The 27,791-nt window shown below is 45.5% G+C and overlaps 1 protein-coding gene across 3 annotated transcripts in view; it reads right to left on the reverse strand.

The window, feature by feature from the left end:
* LOC146175802 (protein-cysteine N-palmitoyltransferase HHAT-like) overlaps positions 1 to 27,070 on the reverse strand; it is a 42,676-nt gene extending 15,606 nt beyond the window's left edge. For 2 of the 3 annotated variants that reach the window (XM_084582162.1, XM_084582160.1), the window contains exons 1-5: positions 25,125 to 25,320; positions 13,737 to 13,841; positions 12,175 to 12,266; positions 4,257 to 4,324; positions 3,859 to 3,969 (exon numbers count right to left, since the gene is read on the reverse strand). In XM_084582162.1, the coding sequence (XP_084438288.1) occupies positions 3,859 to 3,969; positions 4,257 to 4,324; positions 12,175 to 12,266; positions 13,737 to 13,810 (345 nt within the window). In that variant the 5' untranslated portion in view covers positions 13,811 to 13,841; positions 25,125 to 25,320. Of the gene's footprint in view, positions 1 to 3,858; positions 3,970 to 4,256; positions 4,325 to 12,174; positions 12,267 to 13,736; positions 13,842 to 25,124; positions 25,321 to 26,936 lie in introns of those variants that run through there. The other variant, XM_084582161.1, reaches the window with a different exon arrangement.
* Positions 27,071 to 27,791: the final 721 nt, after the last annotated feature.

The following is a 27,791-nucleotide window of genomic DNA, read 5'->3' on the forward strand; positions in this document are numbered from 1 at the left end:
GTTACCAGAAGAGGCGCGGCCAACATGACGTCACACGTGTGAGAGGAACCTGCTTCCGTCGCAACATCGTGGCATCTGCAAAGCGTCCGTGCCTAGACGTTCGGTTTTAGCGGCTCGTATTCCAGCAACCGCGCTAAGTGGTGCAAAAAGATGCGAACATACACAGCAACATCGTGGCATCTGCAAAGCATCCGTGCCTAGACGTTCGGTTTTAGCGGCTCGTATTGCAGGAACCGCGCTAAGTGGTGCAAAAAGATGCGAACACACACACACACACACACACACACACACACACACACACACACACACACACACACACACACACACACACACACACACACACACACACACACACACACACACACACACACACACACACACACACACACACACACACACACACACACACACACACACACACACACACACACACACACACACACACACACACACACACACACACACACACACACATATATATATATATATATATATATATATATATATATATATATATTCGTCTCAACAGAAAATGAGGAGGAAGTTAAGAATGCAGCAGGAGATGACGACTGAACGCAGCCTTTCGTTCGACCTGGACGGTCGAACGAAAGGCTGTGTTTCAGCTTGAGTCCTTTAAAATGTAGTACTAGACGTGATCTTCACAACGCACCATTTCAAGCACATCAAGCACAAGTTCTCCCGTTGGATATTGAGGCTACAAGAATACACATGTGAACTGCGGCATCGGGCCGGTGTGCTTTGCCGATGCCAGGTGGCGCAATCCCGTTGATGGCAACTGCTCTCGATCCAGGTTCAGCGAAGGGTGGCCCTTCTTTCGTCAGCAGGACGAGATGAAAGATCAAAATGAGGACAGCAATTCGACCTTGGTCATAGATTCCCTTGAGGGCCCCGGGAGCAATTCAAAGTTTGTTTTTCGGTATATTACTTGGTACCTTCACCACTCTCTAAAAAACAGCAGGAATGATTAGCTTCAGCCCGTGTTACCAGTTTCTCGGCTTGGTCAGGTTTTCCACGCCGTTCACGGCACACAAACAGAATACATTGGTCAGCGATCCACATTGCGCAAGGCGGAGGAGAACCTCTGGTGACCCAAGAAGAGCAGTAGCGTACGGGAGTACGCTGCTAGCTGCTAAGTCTATCAGCAACACAAGCGTCTTCTCGGCTGCCTCCCTGGGCCTCTTATACCCATTTCCATTCCTGAAACTATTTTCACATCGCAGGGAGCCACTAAATTGACCCATTGCCAAACAACCGCTGCGGGAAACCGGTATGTAATACTAGCTGTTGATTATCTTTCCGAATTTGTAGAATGTGACGCCGTGTCCAATCTTGCTGCGAAGTAATTCGTAGCATTTTGCAAGAATGGTTCTGGTGAAGATACGGCCCACCCCGAAAACTAGTTTCGGCTCGATCTGCTCACCGTGCGGAGTAGTGAGCTTCGCGGCTATTTGCGTCAGGTGGAAGTTGTGCATTATTTTGCATCGGCATATCTTCCACAAGTAAATGGTCTCACGAATTGGAGAACCAAACAGTGCAGTTCCAATTGTCTCCTTACGGCTAAAATAACAGACAAGGTGAAGCTGAATGTCAGCAGCACCTCCGAGTGGCAGCCTAAGCTGCTGGCACTTTCCTACAAAGCTGAACCGGCACCGCGCATTTGAGGTTGTGTACGGCCCCCAGCGCCAACTGACAGCAGCGTCCCAATTGAAAACTCCTGTAGACATTGGTACCCGCCTGTGGCACGACGGGAAGCATGCCAGGAGATTAGAGCAACTTGGATTAGTGCGTCCAAGGCACAAGATGCACAAAAGCGTCACTTCCGCTGTCGACGTCGATCAACACTTAGCAAACAAAGTTGGCGGCGAGGTGTGGGTACATCAGGGTCTTGAGGGAGAAGTCAAAAAGCTGACCACGAAATTCGAAGAGCTCTTCATCATAAACGCTCGATTCGGGAACAATGCGGGGTTTGTGTGCACGTTCTTTTGAGGTGGGCTCCGACAGACAAGGAAGAAACAACTTCGCTGTGAATATGTCGAGTTTAAAAAGATTTCCCCTCAAAAACGGACAATTTGCTTGTTTTCTCTTCAGATTGTGGTCGTGGCCGAGTGTCAAGCGGCAGCGAAGACACGGAGGAAGGGATGAATGCAGCAGGAGAGGAAGGCGATGAAGGCTAATTAAGATACGCGTTCGAGTGAAAGGCAGCGTTGCAGCTTGAGCCATATATATATATATATCATCATCATCAGCCTGACTATGCCCACGGCAGCGCGAAGGCCTCTCCCATATTTCCCCAATGAACCCGGTTCTGTGCTAGATGCATCGACTTGACCCCTACAAACTTCTTAAACTCATCCGCTCACCTAACCTTCTGCCGCCCCCTATATATATATATATATATATATATATATATATATATATATATATATATATATATATATATATATATATATATATATATATATATATATATATATATATATATATTGTTACGGATGAAGGAAGCAGAAGAGGGCAGTGGCGTGGACAGGAGAGCGCGCGCTAGGCCTGCTCACAGATTCATTAAACGTCATCTCACGACCATCGAGCATCTTCTTTCTGTCCTCTGTTCTCCTTTTGTCATCGCTTGCCGCCACGTAACATTTGTTTGGAGGTGCGGCGTACGTCATCCCCATCCTCGCCTTGAAGCATCGACGCCATCTGTAAGCCGGGACCATCAACCGAGAGCCCAGGGACATCGCCGAGCAGCTTCGCCCCAGCCCTTCAAGCCCAGACCTGACCAACTACCTCCGCCCAGCCCCCAGCCCGGACCTGAAGACAAGGAGAACAGGCAGACCAATCAGAACCGAGACGAAGGACCCGAAAGACCCGAATGACCCGAAGGAACCAATGGACACGAACACACAACCCCCGCCCATGCTGCCCGACGTGACGTCGAGCCATCGGTCCCGTGAACTCTGGTGACTGATGGTTGACAGCTCCAGGAGAGGCAGATCATCCATGCATCAGACATCGTACCGGCAAGCCGTTCTATTCTTACTAGTTCCTATTTTTCAAGCATCTAGACACGCCCATCATCATGCCATGGAATCATCATCGGTAAACTTCCTCGTCTACTATCGGGGGGATCATTCGGTGGCCCCGGGTCATGTTACGGACGAAGGAGGAAGAAGAGGGCAGTGGCGTGGGCAGGAGCGCGCGCGATAGCCCCGTTCAGATGCATTAAACGTCGTCTCACGACCGACCATCTAGCATCTTCTTTCTGTCCTCTGTTCTCCTGCTGTCATCGCTTGCCGCCACGTAACGATATATATATATATATATATATATATATATATATATATATATATATATATATATGAAGAGAGAGAGAGAGAGTCGTTAATGATTGCTCCCTTCTGCGCGTCAATAGTCTATAAAGCATGTTATATACTGCGAAAAGGCATAAACAATGTACCACACATATTTTGCTTTAAAATGGTATTACGTTCATATTTTCCCAATATTAAGGAGGTGGCAGTGAATTTAAGACTAGTTACGCATTAAATCATAGAATACTGCTTATAGATTACTGCCCAGCCTTTATGTCGTCGTCTATTACAGTTTCTATGCCTGGTTTTTAAACATGTTTTGGTGTGTGCTTTCGATAGCACAGTGTTCTGATATCATCACATTTAAACTCCTCTGTAGGTAAGAATCTTAACCTTTGGCAGACTTCAATCTCCAACAAAAAGCGCCACCTTTGCTGCCGAATGCCATGCAGAGAAGCTTAGATAAGGGAAAATAAATGGGCTAGCCACTGGAAAAGTGATCAGTTAGAAGAAAGAGCTGAGTACTTACCGACGGCGAAAAATAAGCGGTTATTCTTCCCAGCACAGGGTGCAGCAGTAACAACTTCCAATTCTCCGTGGTAAAATCCCGCGTGGTTCTCCACCCGTGGTGCGTGTTGTCCTGTGGAGTGAATGAACGAGACATTGAAATGACATGCGACATCATGGCAACAGCGCATGGCGGCGCATTGTTACGCGTAGCTACAGATACGGGAAAATTGTTCGTTTATGTACAATTTAAGCTAGCGAAAGTGCTTTCAAATACTGGTGCTCCGTTTTCAGACGATGATACGAAAGACGCTTTAAAAGATTTATGATGCTTAGATACGGCGAAATCCTTGTCAGTCACAAATTTAGCACTTCGCTGTTTCCGATTTCAGTTTTCTGATGATATGCATAAATACTTACTTGCTTTCGTTGAAACCCATATCGACTAGGTTCGAAGGATCGGGGAAGTTGTTTGACGAGAAATGCACCTGCGAGCAAATAGTTATGGGTCGTTTAAAGGGGTCATATCATGGTCATCTAATATAGTACACTTTTGTAGTTTGGCAGATTATACTGGACCTTATCTTTATTTCCGAAATTTGAGCGCCCTGAACGCATTTTTTATTTCCAAGTAAGTGACTGAAGTGGAGACGGCGAAGCATCTCTCACCGACAACAGTCGCCATGTTGAAACAATCGCTGCTGCTGTAACGGCGCCGATAAGCTGCCGATAAGCTGTACTGTGTTCGCGCTTGCTCAAAGATCAGCATGGCTCCCAATGAGAGTACTCAGTATGTTTGTGAAAACAGTACCAGGCTGTAGTGAAGTACGATTTTGTTCTTGTCCACACATCCACCTTCAGCGTGACCGCCGCCATCATCCATGGCATCACTGACCCTACAATCGTAAACAACGCCGCGCCGGCCATGCCCGTCGCGCCTGCCGGAAGCAGTCCGCGTCAGAGACATGGCAGATCCTTGCGCCCATGTCGGAAAATGTCGTAATAATATTAGCTAGAGGAAGGAAAGAATAAAAAAATGTATTATTCTTGAGAAATGCTGACCCTTACGATGGGAGTTTTTGCTCACTCGCAATAGCAGTTTCCGCCTGTGCGGTTCCCGCTTTCTTACACTCTAGCTCCGATGCTAAAGCTTGGCCGAAAATAATTTCATTCGCTACAAAACAGTGGGGTTGGGCGGAAGTTTCATGACCAAATGGCCCTTTTACTAAAATGCCTCAATCATTAATTACAAAGCACCGTCCGCTGTGGCTTCGATGGAAAGCAACGTAGGCCTAGCGACGATTAGGGAGAAGCAGTGTGCCAGAGCACCGTAGTCCGTCGCCCTCGCGGGCTTCACCGTTGCTGTAAGCTTGCGGCATCCGGTGCTGTAAGCCTCATGAGCTTTGTTTCTACTTTCATAATGCGGCAGGGGTAAGACGTTAGCCCGACAACGAGCAGCGTAAACGATGCGGCTAAGACGAGACGGAGTATTGGGTTCCTCGATGTAGCGCACCACACCCTATACCGACACGGCTTCGCTGTGGCACGAGAAGAACACCACAGGGAGCGGTGCTATACCCTCTGCTTTTCAACATGGCAATGAAGATTCTCCCGGTCCACCTGGAGAAAGTCTCGGGTGTGCAGCACGCGCTGTACGCAGACGACATCTCCATATGGGTCACGCAGGGCTCTCTGGAACAAATGGAGGCCAGCTTGCAGGAGACAACCACCGTTGTGAATGAGTACGCGAAAAAATGAGGCCTTCATTGCTCACCGAAAAAAATCCGAATTCGCCCATATTCGTCCCTCCAAAAAATGCACAGACAAGATGGAATTGCGACTAGAATCAGAACCGATACCCGAGAGAGAGGGAATTAGAGTCCTGGGTCTTTTCATTCACCAGCGTAATCTAGCGACGACCACGCTCGAGAAGCTAAAAAATGTGGGAGACCAGGTCGGCCGAATGGTCTGCAGAGTCTGAAACAAGAAAGGGGTACTGAGAGGCAAAGATGTTCTACGATTGGCCAATGCCTTTGTAACAGGCAGAATTCTGTGCTAGACCCCTTATCTCTACCTCATGAAACACGACGAGAACATCCTAGAGGTGATCACGCGCAAAATAGCGAAGAAGGCCCTCAACCTCCCTATAACCACGTCGAACCTGAGACTACAAGGTCTGGGTATGACGAACTCGTCCTAGGAGCTGAGAGAAGCCCACCTTACAAGCCAATACACGCGATTATCGCAGAAACCGTTGGGGCATCGCCTTTTAATCCGTCTACTCATACAACACACGACTGTAAGCGAGGAACAAGCTACTTCTCCAGGAATGGCAATACGCCTTGCACGTAACTTCCCACTAACACGTCCAAGGACGACCACGAGGGTAGGCGCTTGGCCAGGGTAGAGGCCTTAGCTCACCACCACGAAGGGAAACCCGGAGCCTACTATATGGACGCGTCCGGCCCGCACCAAAGCTGGTTGTGCACGGCGGCAGTGATCCACGAATCCAAAATAGTGAACGGGCTAACATTTAAAATCCGAAACGTAACACAGGCAGAGGACGTCGCCATCGCGTTAACAGCAGCACACTCTGATTCCAAAACAATCATAACGGACTCGCGAGGGGCGTGTAGGAACTTTCAACAGGGCTGGGTCCCGTACCTGGCCTACCGGCTACTAAAAAAAAAAAAGCTCGGACCTGGCCTTACGACTACTGAAAAACAGCTTGTACGTGGAAAGTCCATCCCGCCGCTACATAGTCTGGGCTCCGGCTCACTCGGGGCTACGTGGAAACGAGGCAGCAGATTCCGCCGCCCCCGCTTTCTAGCCGGGCAACCTCGTCCCCCTCCTCCTCAGAAGAAGAATTCACACCAGCCTACACTTTCAGACAAATTACTCAGCTATACCAAAACAGACACAATCTTACCAAAACAGACACAAACAGCCACAGGACCCCAGGGACACCACCTAGTGTTTGTGAGGGGAAGGGCACTAAGCCTGACCATAAAGCAACCTCCATGTTGTATCTTTTTGATAAACATTTTCACCACCACCACCGCGCTGTCGACTGGTACTCGTAATTGCACGAAAACGCCATCGGACGGCACTCTATGCAATTTATTTGTTGTTTTTGAGACGTGTTTTCAGTGTGCAATATGTACAGTGGGGGTCAAAATTTCCCAGACCAAACAGTCTCCTTCTGGCTGGCATATTCTGGCACTTACGATCCCATTAACAATATCAGTTATATCAGAGGTTAGAAGAACGGAAATCTGAGCTAGTTGGTGCATTGCAAGATCAAAAAACAGCGCGGCTACTTGGGACAAACAGAGAAGGGAGAATAACGGACAAGCGCTGACTAACAACTGAAGTTTATTCGAAAAAAGCACAGGTAATATACACTTTTTTTCTTCAAGAACCAGGACGCATGCGCTCCCAAACAAGCATCAGTCTAATCATGGGAATCCAAATATACAATCTCAGTGTCATGCAGAAGCACCGATGGCGTGCTCACGCAACTATCCCCTTTTTTATGGATGTGATAGGCTTCCGATAACTCCCTGGTTAGTTGATCCTTATGCCTGTAGATTACATTAGTGTTGTTAAAAAGAGGTGTGCATAGTTTTTTATCAGGATATCTCTGATCATTATTTAAAGGGCAGTCCCTGTAGTGCAGGGCAAGGTTCGAAGATGGGGCATTTTTCAAAGATGCCTTATGTTGGCGTAGCCGGGTGTTGATACATTTACCTGTTTGGCCTATATACCTCATTCCGCAAGAAAATTCTATGTCATACACCACGCCTTCAGCACATGGTACGAACTTAACCTGGTGGTTTATTTTACACGACCTCCTCTCGCTTTTTTGTTGATTCTTCATTCTTCTGTCCACTATGGCACATATCTTGGCAAGTTTTTTGGGGGCTGAAAATACTACATCAACACCATATCTTGATCCTATGTTCCTTAACCTATGCGACAACCGGTGTACGTACGGGATGACTGCGTACTTCTTTCTACTGCCCTGCTCCTGTGGCTGAGATCTATCCACCGACTTTAGTTTTCTTAAAATTTTTTTACAGGCAAGTGAGATTACCTGATCCGGATATGCCGCCAATCTTAATCTGTCAATCTGGTGTCCAAAACTACTAATCATTTCATGCTCACACGATTTTGAAAGGGCAGACCCCAAGCACGCGACAGCTATACCACATTTTACCAATTTTGAGTGGGCTGATTTGTAACTAAGTAACGGCTTCTCCGAACGCTGCCGGAAAGCCCAGCATACATGATCTAACTTTAATACTAACCTTAAATCTAAAAATTGCAACTCCTTGGCGCTCGGTACCTCAAAAGTAAACTTCAAACCCTGCCCGCAACTATCAAAGACCCTCAAAATTTCACCAACCTGCCCCATTAAGTCCCCCTGCACAAAAATTAAATAATCATCAACATACCTAAAAACCTGTTTTACACCTACCCCCAAGCTACTTTTTATTGCCCTATCCACATAGCAAAGAAAAATATTACTTAGTACGGGTGCTACTTTTGAACCAATGCACACCCCCGCTTTTTGAGCATACAGTGCACCCTCCCATTCCACAAAAGTCGACTGCAAATAAAACATTAACAGTTCCAAAAAAGATTCAACAGACACCCCACAAGCCGAAATAAACTCTTCTTCATCATTATCAATCGTTATACAATTTCTAACATACTGCAGGAGCCTATCCTGAGGAAGAGAATAAAACAAATCTTGGACGTCAATGCTGAACATTCCACTTGAACCAGGGTTATGACAGGGTTTCTAATTCAGGGTTTCTAATTCAGTGGCCATTGTAGAGTATTTGCAGTGTCATAACCCTGGTTCAAGTGGAATGTTCAGCATTGACGTCCAAGATTTGTTTTATTCTCTTCCTCAGGATAGGCTCCTGCAGTATGTTAGAAATTGTATAACGATTGATAATGATGAAGAAGAGTTTATTTCGGCTTGTGGGGTGTCTGTTGAATCTTTTTTGGAACTGTTAATGTTTTATTTGCAGTCGACTTTTGTGGAATGGGAGGGTGCACTGTATGCTCAAAAAGCGGGGGTGTGCATTGGTTCAAAAGTAGCACCCGTACTAAGTAATATTTTTCTTTGCTATGTGGATAGGGCAATAAAAAGTAGCTTGGGGGTAGGTGTAAAACAGGTTTTTAGGTATGTTGATGATTATTTAATTTTTGTGCAGGGGGACTTAATGGGGCAGGTTGGTGAAATTTTGAGGGTCTTTGATAGTTGCGGGCAGGGTTTGAAGTTTACTTTTGAGGTACCGAGCGCCAAGGAGTTGCAATTTTTAGATTTAAGGTTAGTATTAAAGTTAGATCATGTATGCTGGGCTTTCCGGCAGCGTTCGGAGAAGCCGTTACTTGGTTACAAATCAGCCCACTCAAAATTGGTAAAATGTGGTATAGCTGTCGCGTGCTTGGGGTCTGCCCTTTCAAAATCGTGTGAGCATGAAATGATTAGTAGTTTTGGACACCAGATTGACAGATTAAGATTGGCGGCATATCCGGATCAGGTAATCTCACTTGCCTGTAAAAAAATTTTAAGAAAACTAAAGTCGGTGGATAGATCTCAGCCACAGGAGCAGGGCAGTAGAAAGAAGTACGCAGTCATCCCGTACGTACACCGGTTGTCGCATAGGTTAAGGAACATAGGATCAAGATATGGTGTTGATGTAGTATTTTCAGCCCCCAAAAAACTTGCCAAGATATGTGCCATAGTGGACAGAAGAATGAAGAATCAACAAAAAAGCGAGAGGAGGTCGTGTAAAATAAACCACCAGGTTAAGTTCGTACCATGTGCTGAAGGCGTGGTGTATGACATAGAATTTTCTTGCGGAATGAGGTATATAGGCCAAACAGGTAAATGTATCAACACCCGGCTACGCCAACATAAGGCATCTTTGAAAAATGCCCCATCTTCGAACCTTGCCCTGCACTACAGGGACTGCCCTTTAAATAATGATCAGAGATATCCTGATAAAAAACTATGCACACCTCTTTTTAACAACACTAATGTAATCTACAGGCATAAGGATCAACTAACCAGGGAGTTATCGGAAGCCTATCACATCCATAAAAAAGGGGATAGTTGCGTGAGCACGCCATCGGTGCTTCTGCATGACACTGAGATTGTATATTTGGATTCCCATGATTAGACTGATGCTTGTTTGGGAGCGCATGCGTCCTGGTTCTTGAAGAAAAAAAGTGTATATTACCTGTGCTTTTTTCGAATAAACTTCAGTTGTTAGTCAGCGCTTGTCCGTTATTCTCCCTTCTCTGTTTGTCCCAAGTAGCCGCGCTGTTTTTTGATCTTTCAGAGGTTAGAATATTGCCTCTTCTATCCTCCACAGACATTTTGAGTCTTGGGGTCGTCATAGTGGCCTGATTATACTTCTCAGAAGCAGAGCCTGTGGCCTTAGAACTTTTGATGGCCCTGTACGTTTTCTGAGTGGGTCAGCAGATATAACTTGCGCATTCGGGTGCCGACGTTGTCCTGAATCTCGCCCGCAGTTGCCGCTGTAGCCTAGGTTAAAAGCGGTAACAGGGATCGAAAAACTCAATTCGTGGCAGCTGCGAGTAAATGCATGACTGCTGTTTTGACTGCCACATCGGCATACCGCGGCTTTGCGTAACCGCGGTTGATGCTGCTCGTGCGCAGAATCTGCAGCAGACGACGCGGCGGTGTCAGTGTACAGTCGTGAGCAAAAGTAGTATACAACACTCAGCCGGTGACGGATCTCCAGAAAACTGCATGCCAACCTTTTCTAGCAACAGATATGTGAGATTAAGGCAATAGTGGCGGTGCCCCATTTTATGCACATGCATGTGTCGCTATCACTGTCCCTGACGCTGTCGCTAGATGACATTTCAATGCAATTTTCCCGGGCATGGTCACCGGCTGAGTGTTGTATACCACTTTTGCTCACGACTGTATGTTTTCACCGGCTACTCCGGTTGCCAGATAAGCAAGCAGTACACGAAGAAACAAAAATACTAGTTTTAAGTATACCGTCAGCTCCGATGGAGCTAAAACTTTGAGGTCCAGTTGCTTGGCACATCAGGAATAAGGTGCAAGAAACAGTTTATATTCCAAAATTAGTGTCATGACCCATTTAAGTCACATCAAGAGGTAAATATGACAGCATTAAAAATACCGTGGCTGTTAAATGTTCTTGTCATATCAGCATGACGTGCTCATTGCCTCTGTTAGCTTAAAGCACGAAAGTAGCACCACAGATAATGCCGATTTCCGTATTCCGGTTTTCGTACGTATATGGAGTGTTGCATGGCAGCTAACGAGCCTAGCTTTCTCACTCACGACTTCCTTCGAGTGACTATGACTACAAAGGCCGGGATCATATTTACTCGCGATGTGAAGATAATGCATGACAAAATGAATTCGGCACAATTAACAATGATTAGGATGAAAAATATAACATGAATAGCAGGCTGCGTTTGTGCAGCTTAGATTTGTCACCCGAGTGCTAAAATGGTAGCCACTAAGCTAATCATCACTATACATGACACTGTAAAGTTCATGGCCATGGCTTTGACCGATGACAGGTGACAGGTGGCATGAACATATGTTGACTGGTCCCTGGGTTGTAGTGCGTCGCAAGTGCTCATTTCATGGCCGAGTCGGCAGCCGCTACCAAGTCAGGATCGGCCTTTTATGCGAGAGAGTGATATTGAAACCTACCAGGACCCCTGAGCCCCTAGTTAGACACGCGGTCGCTAGGCCTCACAGGAACACTCATATACCTAAGTTAAAGTGGTTTGATATATCTATGTTAGCTGCTCTTTCATAAAAATGTATTTCAGGAGGGCATGCTACTCAGTATGTGAAGATAATAGAGGCAGAAACATAACCATAATTAATTAATCGAGTACAAAGCACCAGCGTGGACAGAACACGCAAAGGGAAGTGATGTTTTTAACGCAATAGCTAATGAGAAACCTGTTCTCGTAAAAACGCGGCCCTTGCCACAGAAAAAAAGTTGTCGTTCGAGCCCTTAGCTGCGGAAATTCCGCAATATATTGCGACAGGATGAACGTCGCTATGTTTAGTTTCTGGCAGTACACATCGCCTTGGGCAATATATCTAATTCGCGGAGCAGTAACCCATATCGGAGGTGGACCGTAATATATAAGTGTTTCTCTAGGGTAATAAACGCAAAGGTTTCTTCTAGAGACAAAAATGAAATAAGCACACACGCTGTCTGCATAGTTTGTGTTGCCTTCTTCTGAGTATTAGACAGTAGACCATTAACAACAACTTGCCGCTTGAGCTTACTTTCTTCGCATACAGAAAGGCGCCACAGGGCGTAAGCCACCCCGAACACCACGAAGACCCAGTGGAACACCTGCATCCAGTCCCATTTCCGCCTGTAAGGAAGAACGCAATTACTTTCTGATACCTCCACTTAAAGTAGTTCACATGAGTTGCTGCGAGGTAATGAGAAGTGAGACTATGTTAGAAGTTACTTACAAGCTAGGCTACCTGGAAAAGAGGCCGCTTACGACGCTATGACAAAACAACTTTTTTTTTTAAACGCTACCAATTTTAATAATTAGGCAAAATATTCGAGGCTAGGGAGCTCTATTTTGCAGGTACGAGCAAGGTAGCTCCACTGGCACTATTTGGTTTGCAGTTAGGGCGTGCTATATGAAGCTGAATATGTACTATGCGCGCAGTATCTACAGGTTATCATAAAAAAATTGACTGATAGATTAAACTAGTGAAAAACCATGAGCAAATAGTGCAGTGAGACACAAAATACATTTCGTTTTCCCGTCACCGATGTAGTTTGGGAGCAAAAATTCACAAGGGCGGCTAATTACATTACGTCTTGGCAGTAAAGTAGCCTTAGATGCTACTGGTGCACTTTCACCAAGTTTTTTGTAACTCTTTCATGGTTATTTTCGCGAACCCCTCATACTTCTATCTACACACGCTCGGAAATCTCTTATAGCTCTGTAGCTGGTGGTTAGATTATTTTCTTGAAAGTGCGCAGGGGTGGAGACAACGACGCATTGAAGATACATCGAGACCTATTGTTGTCCCTCGAAATCTGGTGAAATCCCTTCCCTTGAGCTAATGTAGAAATGTTGTGACAGATGCTATGTCTTTTCCCGATGATATTTCTAACGCGACCGCATTGCCACGCAAAGCAGCGAAATGATGTCTAAGAAAAACCATATGGGTGTTTAAAAGGCAATGCGGGCATACAATGCTAGGGGCTAAGTTTATGCCACCAAAATGCAACGCCTGGAAATGAAACGCGGGCATAAATCATCATAATCTTTTCTTGGCTATAGTGACGAACATGTGGGATCAAGGAACAGCGAATAGTAGCTTCTTTAGGGTGTCATTACTTTCCATTCAACCACTTGGACACAACACCGTTGGCGCTTGCTATTGCCATATTAATGAGATGAAGTTGGGTTGTTTGGCTACTCCGACACGGTGAAATCAAGACGTGGGTCTTTTGATCAAACGTCAACAGTAGCTTGGTAAAAATGTCAGTTCAGCAACGTAGACCAGATCCACCTGTTTCATTTCTAACACTAGAAAATGGTTTCGAAAAAGCGATGCCATGACTGCAGCAGCCTAGAGAAGGTTGGTTTCACTAGCTAAATATGTCGCATAGAAGGTTGCAGTGACTTCGTAGTCGCCGATACGGTGCGGACCTGCGACATAGTAAAAATATTCGCGCTCATAAAATCAGTTCATTCAAACCTTCTATGAAATGTAATTTGAGAACTATAAGCAGAGCACCGACAGCACATATGATATACAGCGTTTTAAAAAATACACAGAATAACGAAAACAAAAGTGGCAGTTTGCCCCGCTACCTTTGACTGTCGGTTTTTCGGGGTGAAAAAACTTCCTCGTGGTGTTCTTCTGTAGTCGTAGCCTCTCCAGACATGTTTCTTGTTCTCTTTCACTGTGGGCTTCGTCTGTAAAGGCGACGCGGCAAATGTGTTCAGCGCAGAGATGGGTTTGCGGCATAAAAATCCTCACAATGATTCCCGCCGCGTTGTCTCGAAAATTGATCATCAACGTCTGAAACGTGCCGAGAGCAAAGACAAGACAAAAATTCAAAGTGGTCTGAGCTGAAAGCTGGCATGTGTGGAGTCTTACTAATCTCCGAGTCTAGGATTCTTAGGAGTCTAGAAATCTAGGAATTACTCTTGAGTAAACTACTGAGTGATCAAGGAAGAGACATAGCAGAAGCGATATTATGAAACAATATGATTTTTTGGCAGCGTAGCTGCTAACGGATGTCGTTCTCAGTTGATACCACCACCGAGCAAAAACGTAAAAAATTGAAACCTATAACAGTTTAATAGTCCATCTCACCGTCTCGATGTGCCGGGCTGTATGAAGTGGAAAGCACTCTTCACCACTTCAAAACTGGTTCGCTTTCCCCTAAAAGTTAAAAGCAGCGCAAAGACATCCACAACAGCGCCTTCCTCATGTGTCTGAAAGTTTCCCTCTCGAGCTCGTCGCTTACGCTCTAATGTCAAGAGTTTTAGGGATAATAAGAGGGAGGAGAATTGATCACAAATTGGTCCGAAAGTTATTCAGTGGCTCGATAGATCAGACATTGACCGAGTCAGTGTGTCTGTCACATGTTCACTCAGTTGTTAGGTTGGTTAGTAGGTCAGTTGGCCAGTTGGTCAGTTGAGCCACAAAGGAACCAAAGGAACAAAGGAAGAGAGCCAAAAGGAACCCTCAAAAATATTATCCCCACATTTCAATGCAATGAAACAATAAACGCGGTCTTTGCTGTTAATATATTAATTTTAAAGCTCTCTGTAGCCTCTATAACCTACAAATAAAATTTAGGGCGACACATCACCACGTGTCCTAGCAGCCGCGTCCCGTTGACGTCAACTCGGACACTAAGTGCGCCCTCTTGCTGGACAAGCACAAGTGACATGGCCATGACGGGGAGGGGGGCCCCGAATTGCCCTGAGCCTTACCCTTCATTCTTTGCGGCTTTTGTCGACGTAAAGGAAGAAAAGAGGAGCAATCACTGTCTATTGCCGCTATCATCGATGCTCGTGCCGTTATCTTCAAATTATTTTAATTATAAAGCATTTCTTATGTTATGTGGGGCAGGGACATGGCAGTGGACAAAAGAATAAAATCATTGCCACGACTGGGTTTCAAAACCATGACAGAACGAACAGATCCACTTCCCAGGCCTTGCTTCGACAGCGCCGTACTAGCGCCCCCGGCGGCCCCGCCTCGTGCAAATGCACCACATCGCCATTTCATCCGGTTGCAACTGCGATACATATCGCGCTGAGCAGTGCTCATCGTCGTATTCATGAAGTTACATCTGCGCCGCACTTTTATTTAACCTTGGTAAATATGCCATACACGTATGCCATTCGGCCGAGTGCGGCCGAGGTCCGCTGGAGTAGTGTCGGCCGAGTCCACCAGGTGGCGTGATAGAACTCGTAATACTTTTGCAATGCTTCTAAGCAGACGTAAGTGCATTCCTGAAAATTTGTTTCTGCAAAAACGAACGGTTTTCTCTGCAAAGACGAATGTCATTTTATCATGCGTATTTTCTAGATTTAGTAAAACTGTTATGTTACTGGTAAAAAAAGCTTTATAGCTTGTTTAACTTGTGCGATATCTATAGACATTAACGAAACGTTTGCGTCGGGTTCGTATATATTCTGATCGTTCGTGCTTAATGTCTGAGATAAATACCCTGTCACAACAGAAGAAAACTCGAAATTTTCCATTTGCTGGCTTTTGGTGCGCGCTTTAAGGAACAAAACACATATGAGCTGGTTTTGGCCCATTTATGAACAAGTAAGGCCTGTCTACACAAATGCGAAATGTATTATGACATTACAAGTCACGTCATTAACTGGTTTTGCTTAAGTCGCGTGTTCGAAAAACTCATTTCCTAACATTTTATTTACATCAATATTTTAAAAACTAACTTTTCGAAACTGATTTGCAAGGCCAAAGATTACTGCAACCGACGACTAGCAACAGTCGAAAGGCACTCCTTCATTGCCCTTTCAAAGGTGCAAAATCAAGCCACGTGGAGAAAGCTCTTCATAGCGACGTCATTTCACCTCTAAATTTTGTCCTTGTAATCGTCTCTAAAAAGAGACAATTTATTAGATCGGCAATTGTGGTGCTAAACACCCACGGTTGCAAACAGGAATCGAAATAATGTGTGCTCTTCACAACTCTTCATAGGAGTTCAGCACCGCAGCCCTTTTAGTTTGGCATTAGAGGTAGCCATCGGGAGGTCCAGAACACTCTTTGTCGCCTTCCTGATGATGACGTTAATGCGCTCGTCTTCTTGTTTGGTTGTGCGAGGTATGGCATGGCGTATAGGATCCGGCTGGTCACGAAGACATGGGCGAGCAGTAGCGCGTCCCTGCCCCGCAGAAGGCCCCACTTGTTGAAACCGCGGTGGATTATGTACGCTGCCTGTTCGCGTACGCTCTTGAGTTTCGCTAGAGTCCAGCCTAAGTCTGTTATTTATGAACATACCCAGGATCAGGAGCCCTGCGACGTCTCTGACAGGACCGCCTGACAGAAAGATGTGTAGAGGTGTATTGTCCTTGGGATTTGCCCTGACATGCAGGCGCTGTAATTTTGCGGGAGTGCATTGGAAACCACAGTTGGCCGCATACGCATCAACTATGGAGGCTGCCTGCTGAAGGCGGTCCTCCATCTTACCAAGGCTTTCTTCGGTGCTCCATATTGTAATATTATTTGAGAAAAATGGTCAGGGAGGTACATCCTGGCGATGTTTAAAAAGAGCTGTGACAACACCGTCTCCTGTGGTTCCCATCTGTAACCGTAGCGTACGGTCCATCATCTTCATCCTCCATCCGGAGAAGTTAGTGATGCTCCGAAAGTTTCTGAAATAGGCCAGTACTTCGGCTGCAGAGTCAGTGGTGGTCAGGTTAGGCAGTATGCTATCATGTTTATCATTTTAAAATACACCCTTATGATCCAAGACAAGGATGACCCTGTAATTGGGTTGCATGGCTGTGGGTCATATTTTGTCTCTGTGCAGTCGGAGGAGGACATGCAGTGCAGACATGACCGTGCGAAATGTGAAATTAGTGTCTGTAAAGAGGCCGTTACCTTCCATGTGTGGAGAGGGACGACTCCGTAAGATCGTCCTCATGAGCTCTCCCACACACGAAGTAATCGGGATGGGTCTCAGGTTTTCTGTATTCACTTCCTCACGTGCTCTGGGGATGAAAGTTACATGCGATGTTTTCCATTCGAGATAGAGTGCACACCCACCCCAGATCTGATTTATGCTACTCTATCAAATAAAGGTAGGTCGAGTCGAGAGCTTCGCCGACAGTTTCACTTGTGTTCGCACCTGACCGGTGCCGTACCTCGGTGCAGTTTAGCCAGAGCAACCTTAATATCAAAATCTAAATCCTAATTTGGCTTCTATTGAATGTTCTAGAAATTGTTCTACTTGTAAGCTGTCTGTGAAGCTGTGCCAGTCATATGACATTTTTTGTCTTTATGGAGCAGGGTACACAGTCCGGGGGCGGGCACAGCTGGGGCTGCACCAATGCAGCGTCCATCAGGCCAGAACTTCTTTCGTCCGCTGCCTGGCGGGGAGCTGCTTAACGCTTTAGCTGCGGGGTTCGCAGCGGACAGTATTTTTTTTTTATTTAGAAGCTTACAAAGGGCTGTATCGCCTTGACAGAGTCAGCGTGACCTGAGCCGCACTGCTGATGTGAAGCATTTGCTCAAATGCGGACCTGAACATATTGTTCATTTGAACATATTGTCCGAGAGTCCTTTGAGGATTCGCGAACCGCAGTCATAAATATGTTTGGGAGGGCTGCCACTGGCTCCTCCATCTGCTCGGCTCTAAGCTCTAGGGCCTCAAAGCGACCAGCTTCAACGGATGCCAAAGAGGCCTGTTTGGCTTCTAAACATGGGGCCCTTACACGTTCGCACAAAATATGCCATTTTACAATCAGCACAAACGTCATTTAGGTTGATAATGGGAAATTAAATCTTTACTCATCCCTTTATTCATCTGCTTGGTACGAGGACTTAACATTTAGTCCTTGGAATTTTTAAATGCCTGCCTCATTATGCAGTTACTCTGTTAAATAGCCTAACTTAATCCCCGAGGACTAACTCTCGTGAGTAATCGCGAAACGACGAAAGAAAACTCATAGAGTACATTGTGCTAGGTATAAACGAAGATCAGGGGGAAATGCGTACTTTTAATGCCGAGAAGTTTGTGAGTAGTTTACATGTTGCGTCGACTCTCAATAGACCTGACATTCGTGAAGTTTTACATAGTTTATATGTAATTTTCCTTCTGAGCCTTATGCCACTTACCACGCGTGAGGACTAAGAGACTACATGCAAACAGCATGTACAGTAAGGTAGATATCTATACAAACTCCGGGTTGAGGCGCTTTACATCATGTGGAAATATTTGCCGGACGTGCGGAAAATGTAGAAAAAACTACTCATTGCCCCCCCCCCTCCCCCTCTTCCTCATGGAAGCCAAGCAAATCTAGAAGAAGAATGCCTTATGTTTGCACTGAAGCCACCATGAATATCCCAGTGCTGAACGCTAAAATTATATCTAGAAAACTTGCAGTGTTCCGTACATCAGCATGCGGCCATTGCGAATGGTTGGTATGGGCGCGGGAAGTACTTTATACGTGAAATTTTGTAGCGAACAAGACGCGTCCCCAACGATAATCATCACGGGAATCTGAATTTTTCCATAATTAGAGCTTTATATTTCTTCATACAGTTACGCAATATTTAACTACGGACGGAAATGAGATAGCGCTAAGTGCTGAATGGAGATGAATGGTGGAAATAATACAAACTGCAACAACATAGAATCCCTTAAGAAAGCCTCCTCTGAATGCTTCTTCTATGAGGCACGCTATGTCCCTGCTGTGTTCTATGATCTGCACGGCTCACAGTAAATGATGATTTAAATAGAATGGCTTTATGCGACACATACGAGGCATAACGCCCAAAAGGGACATTGTCTGTAAAACGCGCCTGATAGCGGAGACATCCAATATTACTACCTCCAGTTCTTTAACATGCACCAACATAGCGTCGTATACGGGAGTTTTGCGTTTGGCTTTCGTCGTAATTCGGTCGCTGCAATCGATCCCGCGTCCTATGGCTAAGCTGTCTAATTAATTATTCACTGAACCAAACCACCACTGCGGGCTCTGAACAGTGTTAGTCGTGATGAAGGCAGGATTTGTTTCGTGGTCAAATAGCGGGTTTTCGCACATAAATGCAAACTGTACATTTGTTGACAGGAAAAGAAGGCGGAGTGCCTGTCGACTTTCTGCGCAGACACCTGACCCACACAGTAATAGGCGAAAGGAAGGAGGGGCTGAAAGAGGAAAGGGAGAAAAAGGTGTCGTATAGTGGAGGGCACCGGAATAATTTTTACTACCTGGGATATTTATCGTGTACTGACATCGAACGCCATGGACGCCTATTCGTCTCTACGCGAAGTGACCAGCGCCTCTATCCGACACAGCACAGTAGCAGAGGCCGAGGAAGTAGCCATTGCTCTAGCAGTGGCGGAGGGCTATAGAGCTAGGCGGTCGCTAACGATACTCACGGACTCTCAAACAGCCTGTCGAAATTTCACGAATGGTAGGATTGGTCGTCACGCGCTCCGTATACTCCTCAAAGCGAGCGACAGAATTAAAAACCACGAAGAAAGCAAGACCAGACACAAAATTATGTGGGTACCAGGGCACACGAGGGTGGCAGGGAACCAAGAGGCTGACAGGATAGCTCGAGCATACACTACTTTCCGAGCATCCGACGGGTCCGCGGAACTTTTGCCAGCACCCAAGGCATACTCGGCCATACTAGAAAACTATAGAGGAATAAGAATGCGATATCCCCCACCGCACAGTTCTCTCACCAGAGAGGAAGCTGTCATGTGGAGACAATTACAGACGGGTTCATACCCAAACCTACACATACTAAACAAAATGCACCCTACCATATACGCTGAAAGATGTCCGTGCTGCGATGAAAAACTAACACTATATCACATCACATGGGCCTGTCAAAACATGGATGTGGTCCCCAAAATTCGAAACCCGAGAGCGGAGCAATGGGAGACTCTGCTGTCCAGCGACTGCTGCGAAGACCAGCAAGGTCTGGTACAGCGAGCCCAACGGGCGGCAGTAGCCAGCGGAGCCCTGGACTGAGGGCAAACGACCATTGTCCAAAAGTGGACGAAGTCAACGGAGAAGGCTCTTGTGGATTCAACAAGCAGACATCTCTGAAGACGTCCAAAAACCGCCAAGTAATATAGGGCTAAATAAAGTTTTTCCTCCTCCTCCTCCTCTCCGTTTCGTGTCCACAGAAACGTGACCACCGCTGTGAAGTTCGAACCAGGGTACTCAGTTTCAGTAGCAGAGCATCTTAATCACTGAGTCATTAGGGCGGGTCTAGTCTTTGTATACCACCGAAGGGTTATTCTTGAGTAAATTGAGTAAATTACGTGACAGATTTTCTGTTCTTGGGCTCCAAGATTACCTCGGAAGGAGACTGCAGCCATGAAATTAGGAGACGCCTGCTTCTGGGAAAGAGAGCAATGGTTAGCCTTGACCGCCTAGTAAAGAGCAGAGACATTAGTCTGCCAACCAAGATCCGTATAACTCGTGCTATGGTCTTTCCAGTTGTGATGTATGGATGCGACAGTTGGACTGTGAAAAAGCTGACCGCCGAAGAATTGACGCGTTTGAATTGTGGTGCTGGCGAAGACTCTTGAGAGTTCCTTGGACTGCCAGAAGATCAAATCAGTCGATATTGTCGACCATAAACCCTGACTGCTCATTGGAGGGTCAAATTCTAAAGTTAAAGCTCAGCTGCTTTGGTCATCTGATGAGAAGAGAGGAGTCGCTGGAGAAAGATTTGATGTTGGGAAAGGTTGAGGGTCGCCGGAGAAGGGGTAGGCAGCGAAGGCGTTGGTTAGATGGCATCCTCGAGGCACTGCAGATGAAGTTATGTGATGTTAGGAAGATAGTGAGAGACCGGAAAGCGTGGCGTGACATGGTCCATAGGGTCACGAAGAGTCGGACACGACTGAACGACTAAACCGAACTGAAAATTACGTTCACCTGTACGGACGTGAGGTTGTAGCCACAGCACCATTCTGCTACTTCCTGAATCGCATTAGGTAGCAGATGCATTTCGTGCCGCGTTCTGAGACGATAGCTGCGGCAAGGGTAACAATGCGTCATCTGTAAATTATTGCCTCTCACTACCTTTCTTTTTGCATTAAGTTGGCCGAGTTGGTACTGGGCTGATAATTTTATTTTATAGCGGCATCTACGCAGACACATAGGCGACAACACAGGGCGCTAGTCAATGTCGTGTTTTCTTGTACGTGCGTCTAAGCTTGGGAACAATACCTCTATAAAACGTAGTTCGCACTCCTTTTCTTTCCTATCAAGAAAAGGTCAAGGGTTGAGGTTCGAGCGTGGGTCGAGTATTGTGTGCAGCTGCTGCTGGATTTGATGTAAGGTGTGCCTTGGAAAATTCTGAAGCACGGTGGCGTCTCACAACCGTTTCAAGATGCCGCACACGTTGTCGATCTTTTTAAAAAGTGTTCAGGTCACTGCACTCACACTCTGTGCAAGCTGTCTTCTTCATAACGTCGTTTTTACCTCGCCTGAAATTCGTGCGTTTTGAAAATAGCACATGATGTCGCCAGTGGAAAGAGGATCAGTGCAGCTTTATTTATTTTTATTACTTTTTAATTTTCTTATCTCTACCTTCTTATTTCTGCTGCTTTCGTTGGAGTTTAATGCCTTCAAAATCCTCCATGCACGCCAAATTCACAGAAGTCACGCTTCAGAACCGTTCAAATGTTGATTAGAGGCAGGACTAAAATCACAATGCTACAAAACTAAAACGCGTCGACTGTGCGGACCGCTTGTTGCTCGCCATAGCTGACGTACATGTCTGAACGACCACAGTCTCTGCAGCAAGATGCTCAGACACGTGATGATAAGGTACTCTGACAAAACAGTGATAATAAGATCTGTCATATGATTCTAAATTTTGTTGTTGAGCTTTGCATCAAGGACGGCAGAGGACTGCCATACCGTATACTTCTCGCCAACATACGAACGCCACATGTCGTGATAAACTTACATTCAATGCTCTCGACGTTTCTCAACGTCTCAGTGCATGCCCAGACAATTCGTGGCAGCCTGCTGTGACGTTGACGTTTTCATGGATATATTAGCTAGGTTTGTGACAATTGGCACATTGACTTCGCCGTTTAGTAAAAGTGTGGTTAGTGTGGTTTCCCTGTTCAAAGGGGCATGTGACTCATATTAGAAATATATTGTTATATCTCGACGACCGAGCACACATTTTTAGCATGATGCATAAAATCTGGGCAGCATAAATAGGTGCACAATTTCTGGTTTCCTCGGTCTGTACATCAAAACCTTAGCCTTTGACGGCAGATAAAATCCTGTAGAGACTCCGGTTGAAATGAGCATATAGCGACACAGAACTGAAAATCGTTTTGGGAAACCCGGCATTATTTGAACCACTTGAGATTTCTTATCTTGAGGGCGGGTTGAAAATAAATCCCTGCTTAAAAGGGTTTCCGAAAGCCATCCGTACTTAAATGTGACCGCTGCCGAAGCGGCCAAGTTCGAGAGCAAATCAAAATTCAAGAGTGCTATACTGTTGTATTCAATGATAACTGCAATTTTATTCTGAGCCTTCAGTACATCCCTTGGCATTTGGAGCGTCTTCGCATGAGCGGCGCTGTGATGTCCCCGCAAGCATGCAACCATCGAAATAACCAATATAGCCCATGGGCAAGCGTTGAATGGTCCTATAATCCTAACTTTCCTAACGGTCCTAACTTTCCTTGACCTAACTAGCGCACCTATGTAGGCCAAGGAAAGTTTAGCTTTTGAAATCTACAAACACGTAACCATGATCTAGCACCTGTACAAGAACGCCTTGCTTGAAATATATAAACGTGTGCCTTCGTAGCAGCAGCAGCAGTGGCGAAGCGCGATAGGTCTTGTAATACACCATGCTTTTCCTCCCGCTGTCGAAAGGTTAGAGGTTCCTCAACAAGACGAATAAAGTTTAGCTTGGAGAACGTTGAAATTAAATCAGAAGCGAAAAAAAATAAATAAAGTGTAACTTTCAGAACAGTGAGAAAGGTTGGTTTCTATACTTTTCCTCCACAAAGCCACGTAGGGTTCTTCTATCGATCGGATCCAGGATTCACTGCTGTCGATGATTTATACGGAGTCATCATCAAAAACTGAGAAATGAACGGGGCCACGAGGTAATTTGCATGTGCTTTAAAAAAATCAAGTTCCTCTTTGATTCTGCTACCTCGGTATTTGAACACCAAATGCATCTTGAAAATCATCATTTTAAAGCACGCTCTTTGTCTTAACCCATCATATAAAAAAAGCTGTTAAATATTAAGGCTATGAGAAGATTAAAAGCTATAAAGATGTAAGATGTAAAAAAATCCCTCGCTAGTATAACTGGTACTAAGTCCATGATTCCATGGCTGACGGCGATCTCTTCGGCAAAGTTCACCAGCCGCTGCTGACCAGAGGCGTGGCTCTCGGTTAGTCCCACGCGGGCAGGGCAGGGTTTGGAACTGGCGACCACTTTGGTGTGGCCTGACAGCAATGTAGAAAAATGCGAGACGGACACTGAAGTGAGGGTACTGCCGACCAAAGGATAAATGAAGATATGGTGCGAAAATGGGAGGTGCTAAATAAGAATGGGGGGACGTGATGAATGGCTATTATAGATGAATTCACGAGAAAGCAAAACCACAAGTGGGGTTCGCATGTCACATCTGTAACTCCATAAGGTAGCCTGGAGCCATCTGAAAGCAAATGAGTCAAATCGATAAGCTTTCGTAGCCTGGCTCGTGCAATACGGCGAGGAAAATATATTCGCTGCAAATATGTGCTGGCGGAGTCTTGACTGTTGAAAAATGAGGCTTTCGATACTATAACGTAATACGAAATTCAGTGGCAGCACCTTGACAACCGCATTGTAATGACGTTAACAGTCGAAAACGCCTCGAGTAGCGTGAAGCAAAAAGCTTTTCATAAGGCTGCAAGGTTGTTCTGTATAGCCAGAAGCTCGGGAAAAAAGCAAATATAAATAATTTGCTTCACAACCCCTGGAATTTCAACACAAAGCCAGGCCTTACCCGACGCCTTAGCCTTTCAGGAAATAATGTGTATCTGAACACAAAGCGGAAGATAAAATATCATAACAATGCAGGGAGTGTACCATCTGCCGCGCTAGACGAAACGCTTATCGGGTAGGGTTCTAATGGTACAGCGCCTGGCGAGCGCTTTAACAAACCTGCTCGTCTTCCATTGAGCCTACACCCGTTAAGTGTCACGTGGGTTCTGTGGCCAATAATTCCGAACTTTTCATGACATATATGCTCGAATTAGTTTATCAACAAATGTATAACACGTTATACTTATATTTGCTAAATTATACACTGGCAGCAACATGCACGCACTCCTTATGTTAGGAACTAAAAATAAATAGCTGCCTTATACATGTCTAATACATATTCCTTGAGCACTTTCTAGGTGACATAGAGCATGCACCTGGGTCTCAAACAGACAATTATACCCACTTTTGCGACATCAGTCTCGAACTCAATGTGCAGCGTTTCATTAATGTGTCTCGCTGTTTATTTGGTGGCTCACGTGCTAATCTTGAACCCGTTTTTATGCTTGCCTATAGCTTAGGATACACTGATTGACTGTATATCGTCAGACCACTTTTTTAAGCTAGTGAATTTTGTAAATCTATTCCAAGTGTGAATGGTATCATCTTTTAGTATATCTGCAAATAAGTAAATCTCACAGTACTACCACCAGTTTTGCTGTAGTAGGAGCCTTCATTGTAGCTTAATCTCTGTTTCTCGAGACATAGCACTGCATCTGAAGCTTAACTCTGAACAGTGAGGCAATGAAAATATAGTTTAAAAACCACCAACTTCAACCTGGCATATTTACTGGCCTCTTAATTGTAGACATGGGGAAAATGGCTTTATTGAGCACGATAATGATTAGTTAGCACTAGTTTATGAGGGTAATGTTCATGCCCTGGAAACGGAAACATAAAGCACGGTATTAAATAAAGCAATGAAAAATCGTGAATCATACTGAAATCCGCTTGGCTTGATGCTGATGTAGCGGAACTGCACAGAAGCAAATCGAATCCAGAACGAGGAGGGTACGCATCCGCGGAGGAGAAGTGGGAAGGCCCCTGCTTGCAGGGCTACGCTAGTCCCTGTTGACGAACATCGCGTAATTTTAACTTATCAGGAAGTCCACACAGTGTCGACGCCTTCTTCACCCTCTTTATAACCCTTCGCCGCAGCACTGCATTTTTCATAAGGCTCCTTGCGTACGAAGTGAGTGTGAGACAGTAACTGCATCTATAATGTGCTCATAACTGCTTGTCGTTATTCTGTATTCTACATAATAATTATGGTTTCCATATGTTAGTCACTTTAAAGCGCGCACTACTGACCTTTACACGGCCTAGTTTTGATCAGACAACTTTTGCTATCTGCATAGTGTAGTAATCAATCACACATTAGTGGCTGCACTGCCGATACTTTGCGGACCTGAGAGATGATGATTTGTTCTTGCCATTTGCATTGTCTCCTCAGCGCGTGGGGTCCCAAATCGACATAGACACGCTTTGCTGATCATGTCATGGTTTTTTGAAATACATGCTTCACTTGTTCGGTCTTAGTAATTCAAGTTGAATAATGACAGAGCGAAACGTTTAAGAAACGTTTTTTCATGAATCATGGGGACCGATGCATGTGATTATTTTAATTTTAATTTTCTTGCTTTTTGCTTCAACATTGGTTCGCAGCTTTTCAAAGACGACTGTAGGAGGATACCATTCTCTCGCCCTCGTCGCCCGGTGTACTTAAGAGTGGCTTTGGCGTTTGACTGCCGATGGCAATTTCGCAGGTTCGATCCGAGCGATGGCAGCCGTGTTTCGAGGAAAGCAACATAGAGAATCTCGCATGAGCTCTGCGAATTGCACGTTAGGGAATCCTAAGTGTTGCAGTTCATTAGGCGGGCACAACGTTTATATCCCTTATAGCGCCCGTGCGCATTAAGAACGTTGTTAAGTGGTATTCAAGTGACGTCATGGATGCCATTTTGCTGAGCACAGCTTCACGAGTGCAAGCCAGAAAAATAACGATATGCCAATTAGACAAGAGTGCAGTTCTTCGCCGCTCTTCGTGCCCCCCAAAATTGCCGCCATTAGGACAAAGGTTTGCTTTGGTTTGTGAGGTTTAGCGTCCCAAAGCGACACAGGCTATTAGAGACGCCGTAGTGGAGGACTCCGGAAATTTCGACCACCTGGGGTTCTTTAACGTGCACTGACATCGCACAGCACACGGGCGCCTTGCTTTTCGCCTCCAGCGAAAAGCGGCCGCCGAGGTCGGGATTCGATCCTGCATCACTTGGGCACAGTGTCGAGTGCTCTAACCACTGCACCGCCATTGTGAAATATGGCATACTTTCCATACCCAATGATTTGTAATGGTTCACATCACCAATCAGCGCCTCTCTATACTCAAAGCTCAGGACCTTCGGAGTTGCAGTGCTAAGAGTAGACCCCTCTCTAAAATATCAAAACACGCAAGTAAACGTCTATTATACTGGTGAACAGCCCAGCAAAGGCTTGACAAGGACGAGACTAGCGCTGGCTATCAACTGGGTTTATTAAAGGACGGTAAGGCAAATATATACCGAGCAACCCTTACCGTACCTTTACTTTACCGTTCCTTTTCCTTACCGTCCTTTAATAGATCCACTTGATAGTCAGCGCTTGTCTCGTCCTTGTCCCGCCTTTATTGCGCTGTTTCCCAGTATGAATTCACACGAACTCGCCCAGATTTCAGCTTCACTTAAAGTAAATGCCTAGTTTTGCAAACGTGGACATACTTCTCAGCGCAACTCAAAGCTTCTGACGCGCTTCCACCTTGTGATCTCGGCCCGGAGCACCTCGATAATGATGCCGAGCGCATCGAGGGCACACCAGATGTCACTTCTCTCCCTCATGTCATGCCAGCAGCAGCCGAAGACGAGCACAGCCAATGCATCGATCATGCTGGGTTCCATGCTTCCTGACAAAGGCTCGCAGAGGCGCCTGCGATCGAAAAATATCAGGCATTAAATAGATGTTGGGCAACCTACCGACTGGTTGTCAATATTTTCACGTATTTTTGGATCGGAAAGGAAGTTTTTTTATAATGCTAGTGAAATGGAGCTATAATTATATTTATGGACAAGACAGACAATTCGACAACACACTTCATACAGAAATTGTAACAGAGAGTACGTATATTCCATTTCATACGTCGTATACTTGGTATAGGAATTTTTGTCAATAAACAGCGTAGCGCTACAGAACAAAGAGGACAAGGCGGGTGAGACAGCGATGTTGTGCCTCATGTCACACATATATTGACGTTGCGCGGGTATGCGCTGATAAGAATAAATACAATAAAACGACATCCGCTTTTGTGCAATAAATACAGTATGTAGAATATTGGACACAGTTTGAGGTTTCTTGCCAACCCAGGTGCGACTATGGGTAAATATATTTCTTGCCACTGTTTTTGTAGACGGTCGTCGGTTTTCGACCTAAATACTGCTTCTTGCAAATACTCTCCTGAGCATGCGGTAATGTCAAGTGTCAAATTCCTTTACGTGTGGACTAAACGTCCGTTGAAGTCTAGCGTGCTGTCCCGTCGGTACCTTATTGTCGCGGTCCCTTGTCTTTTTCCACGCTATAGT

This window comes from Amblyomma maculatum, chromosome 10 (assembly GCF_055883805.1).
Source record: "Amblyomma maculatum isolate TAMU_Amacu chromosome 10, ASM5588380v1, whole genome shotgun sequence".
In the NCBI taxonomy this organism is placed as follows: Eukaryota; Metazoa; Arthropoda; class Arachnida; order Ixodida; family Ixodidae; genus Amblyomma; species Amblyomma maculatum.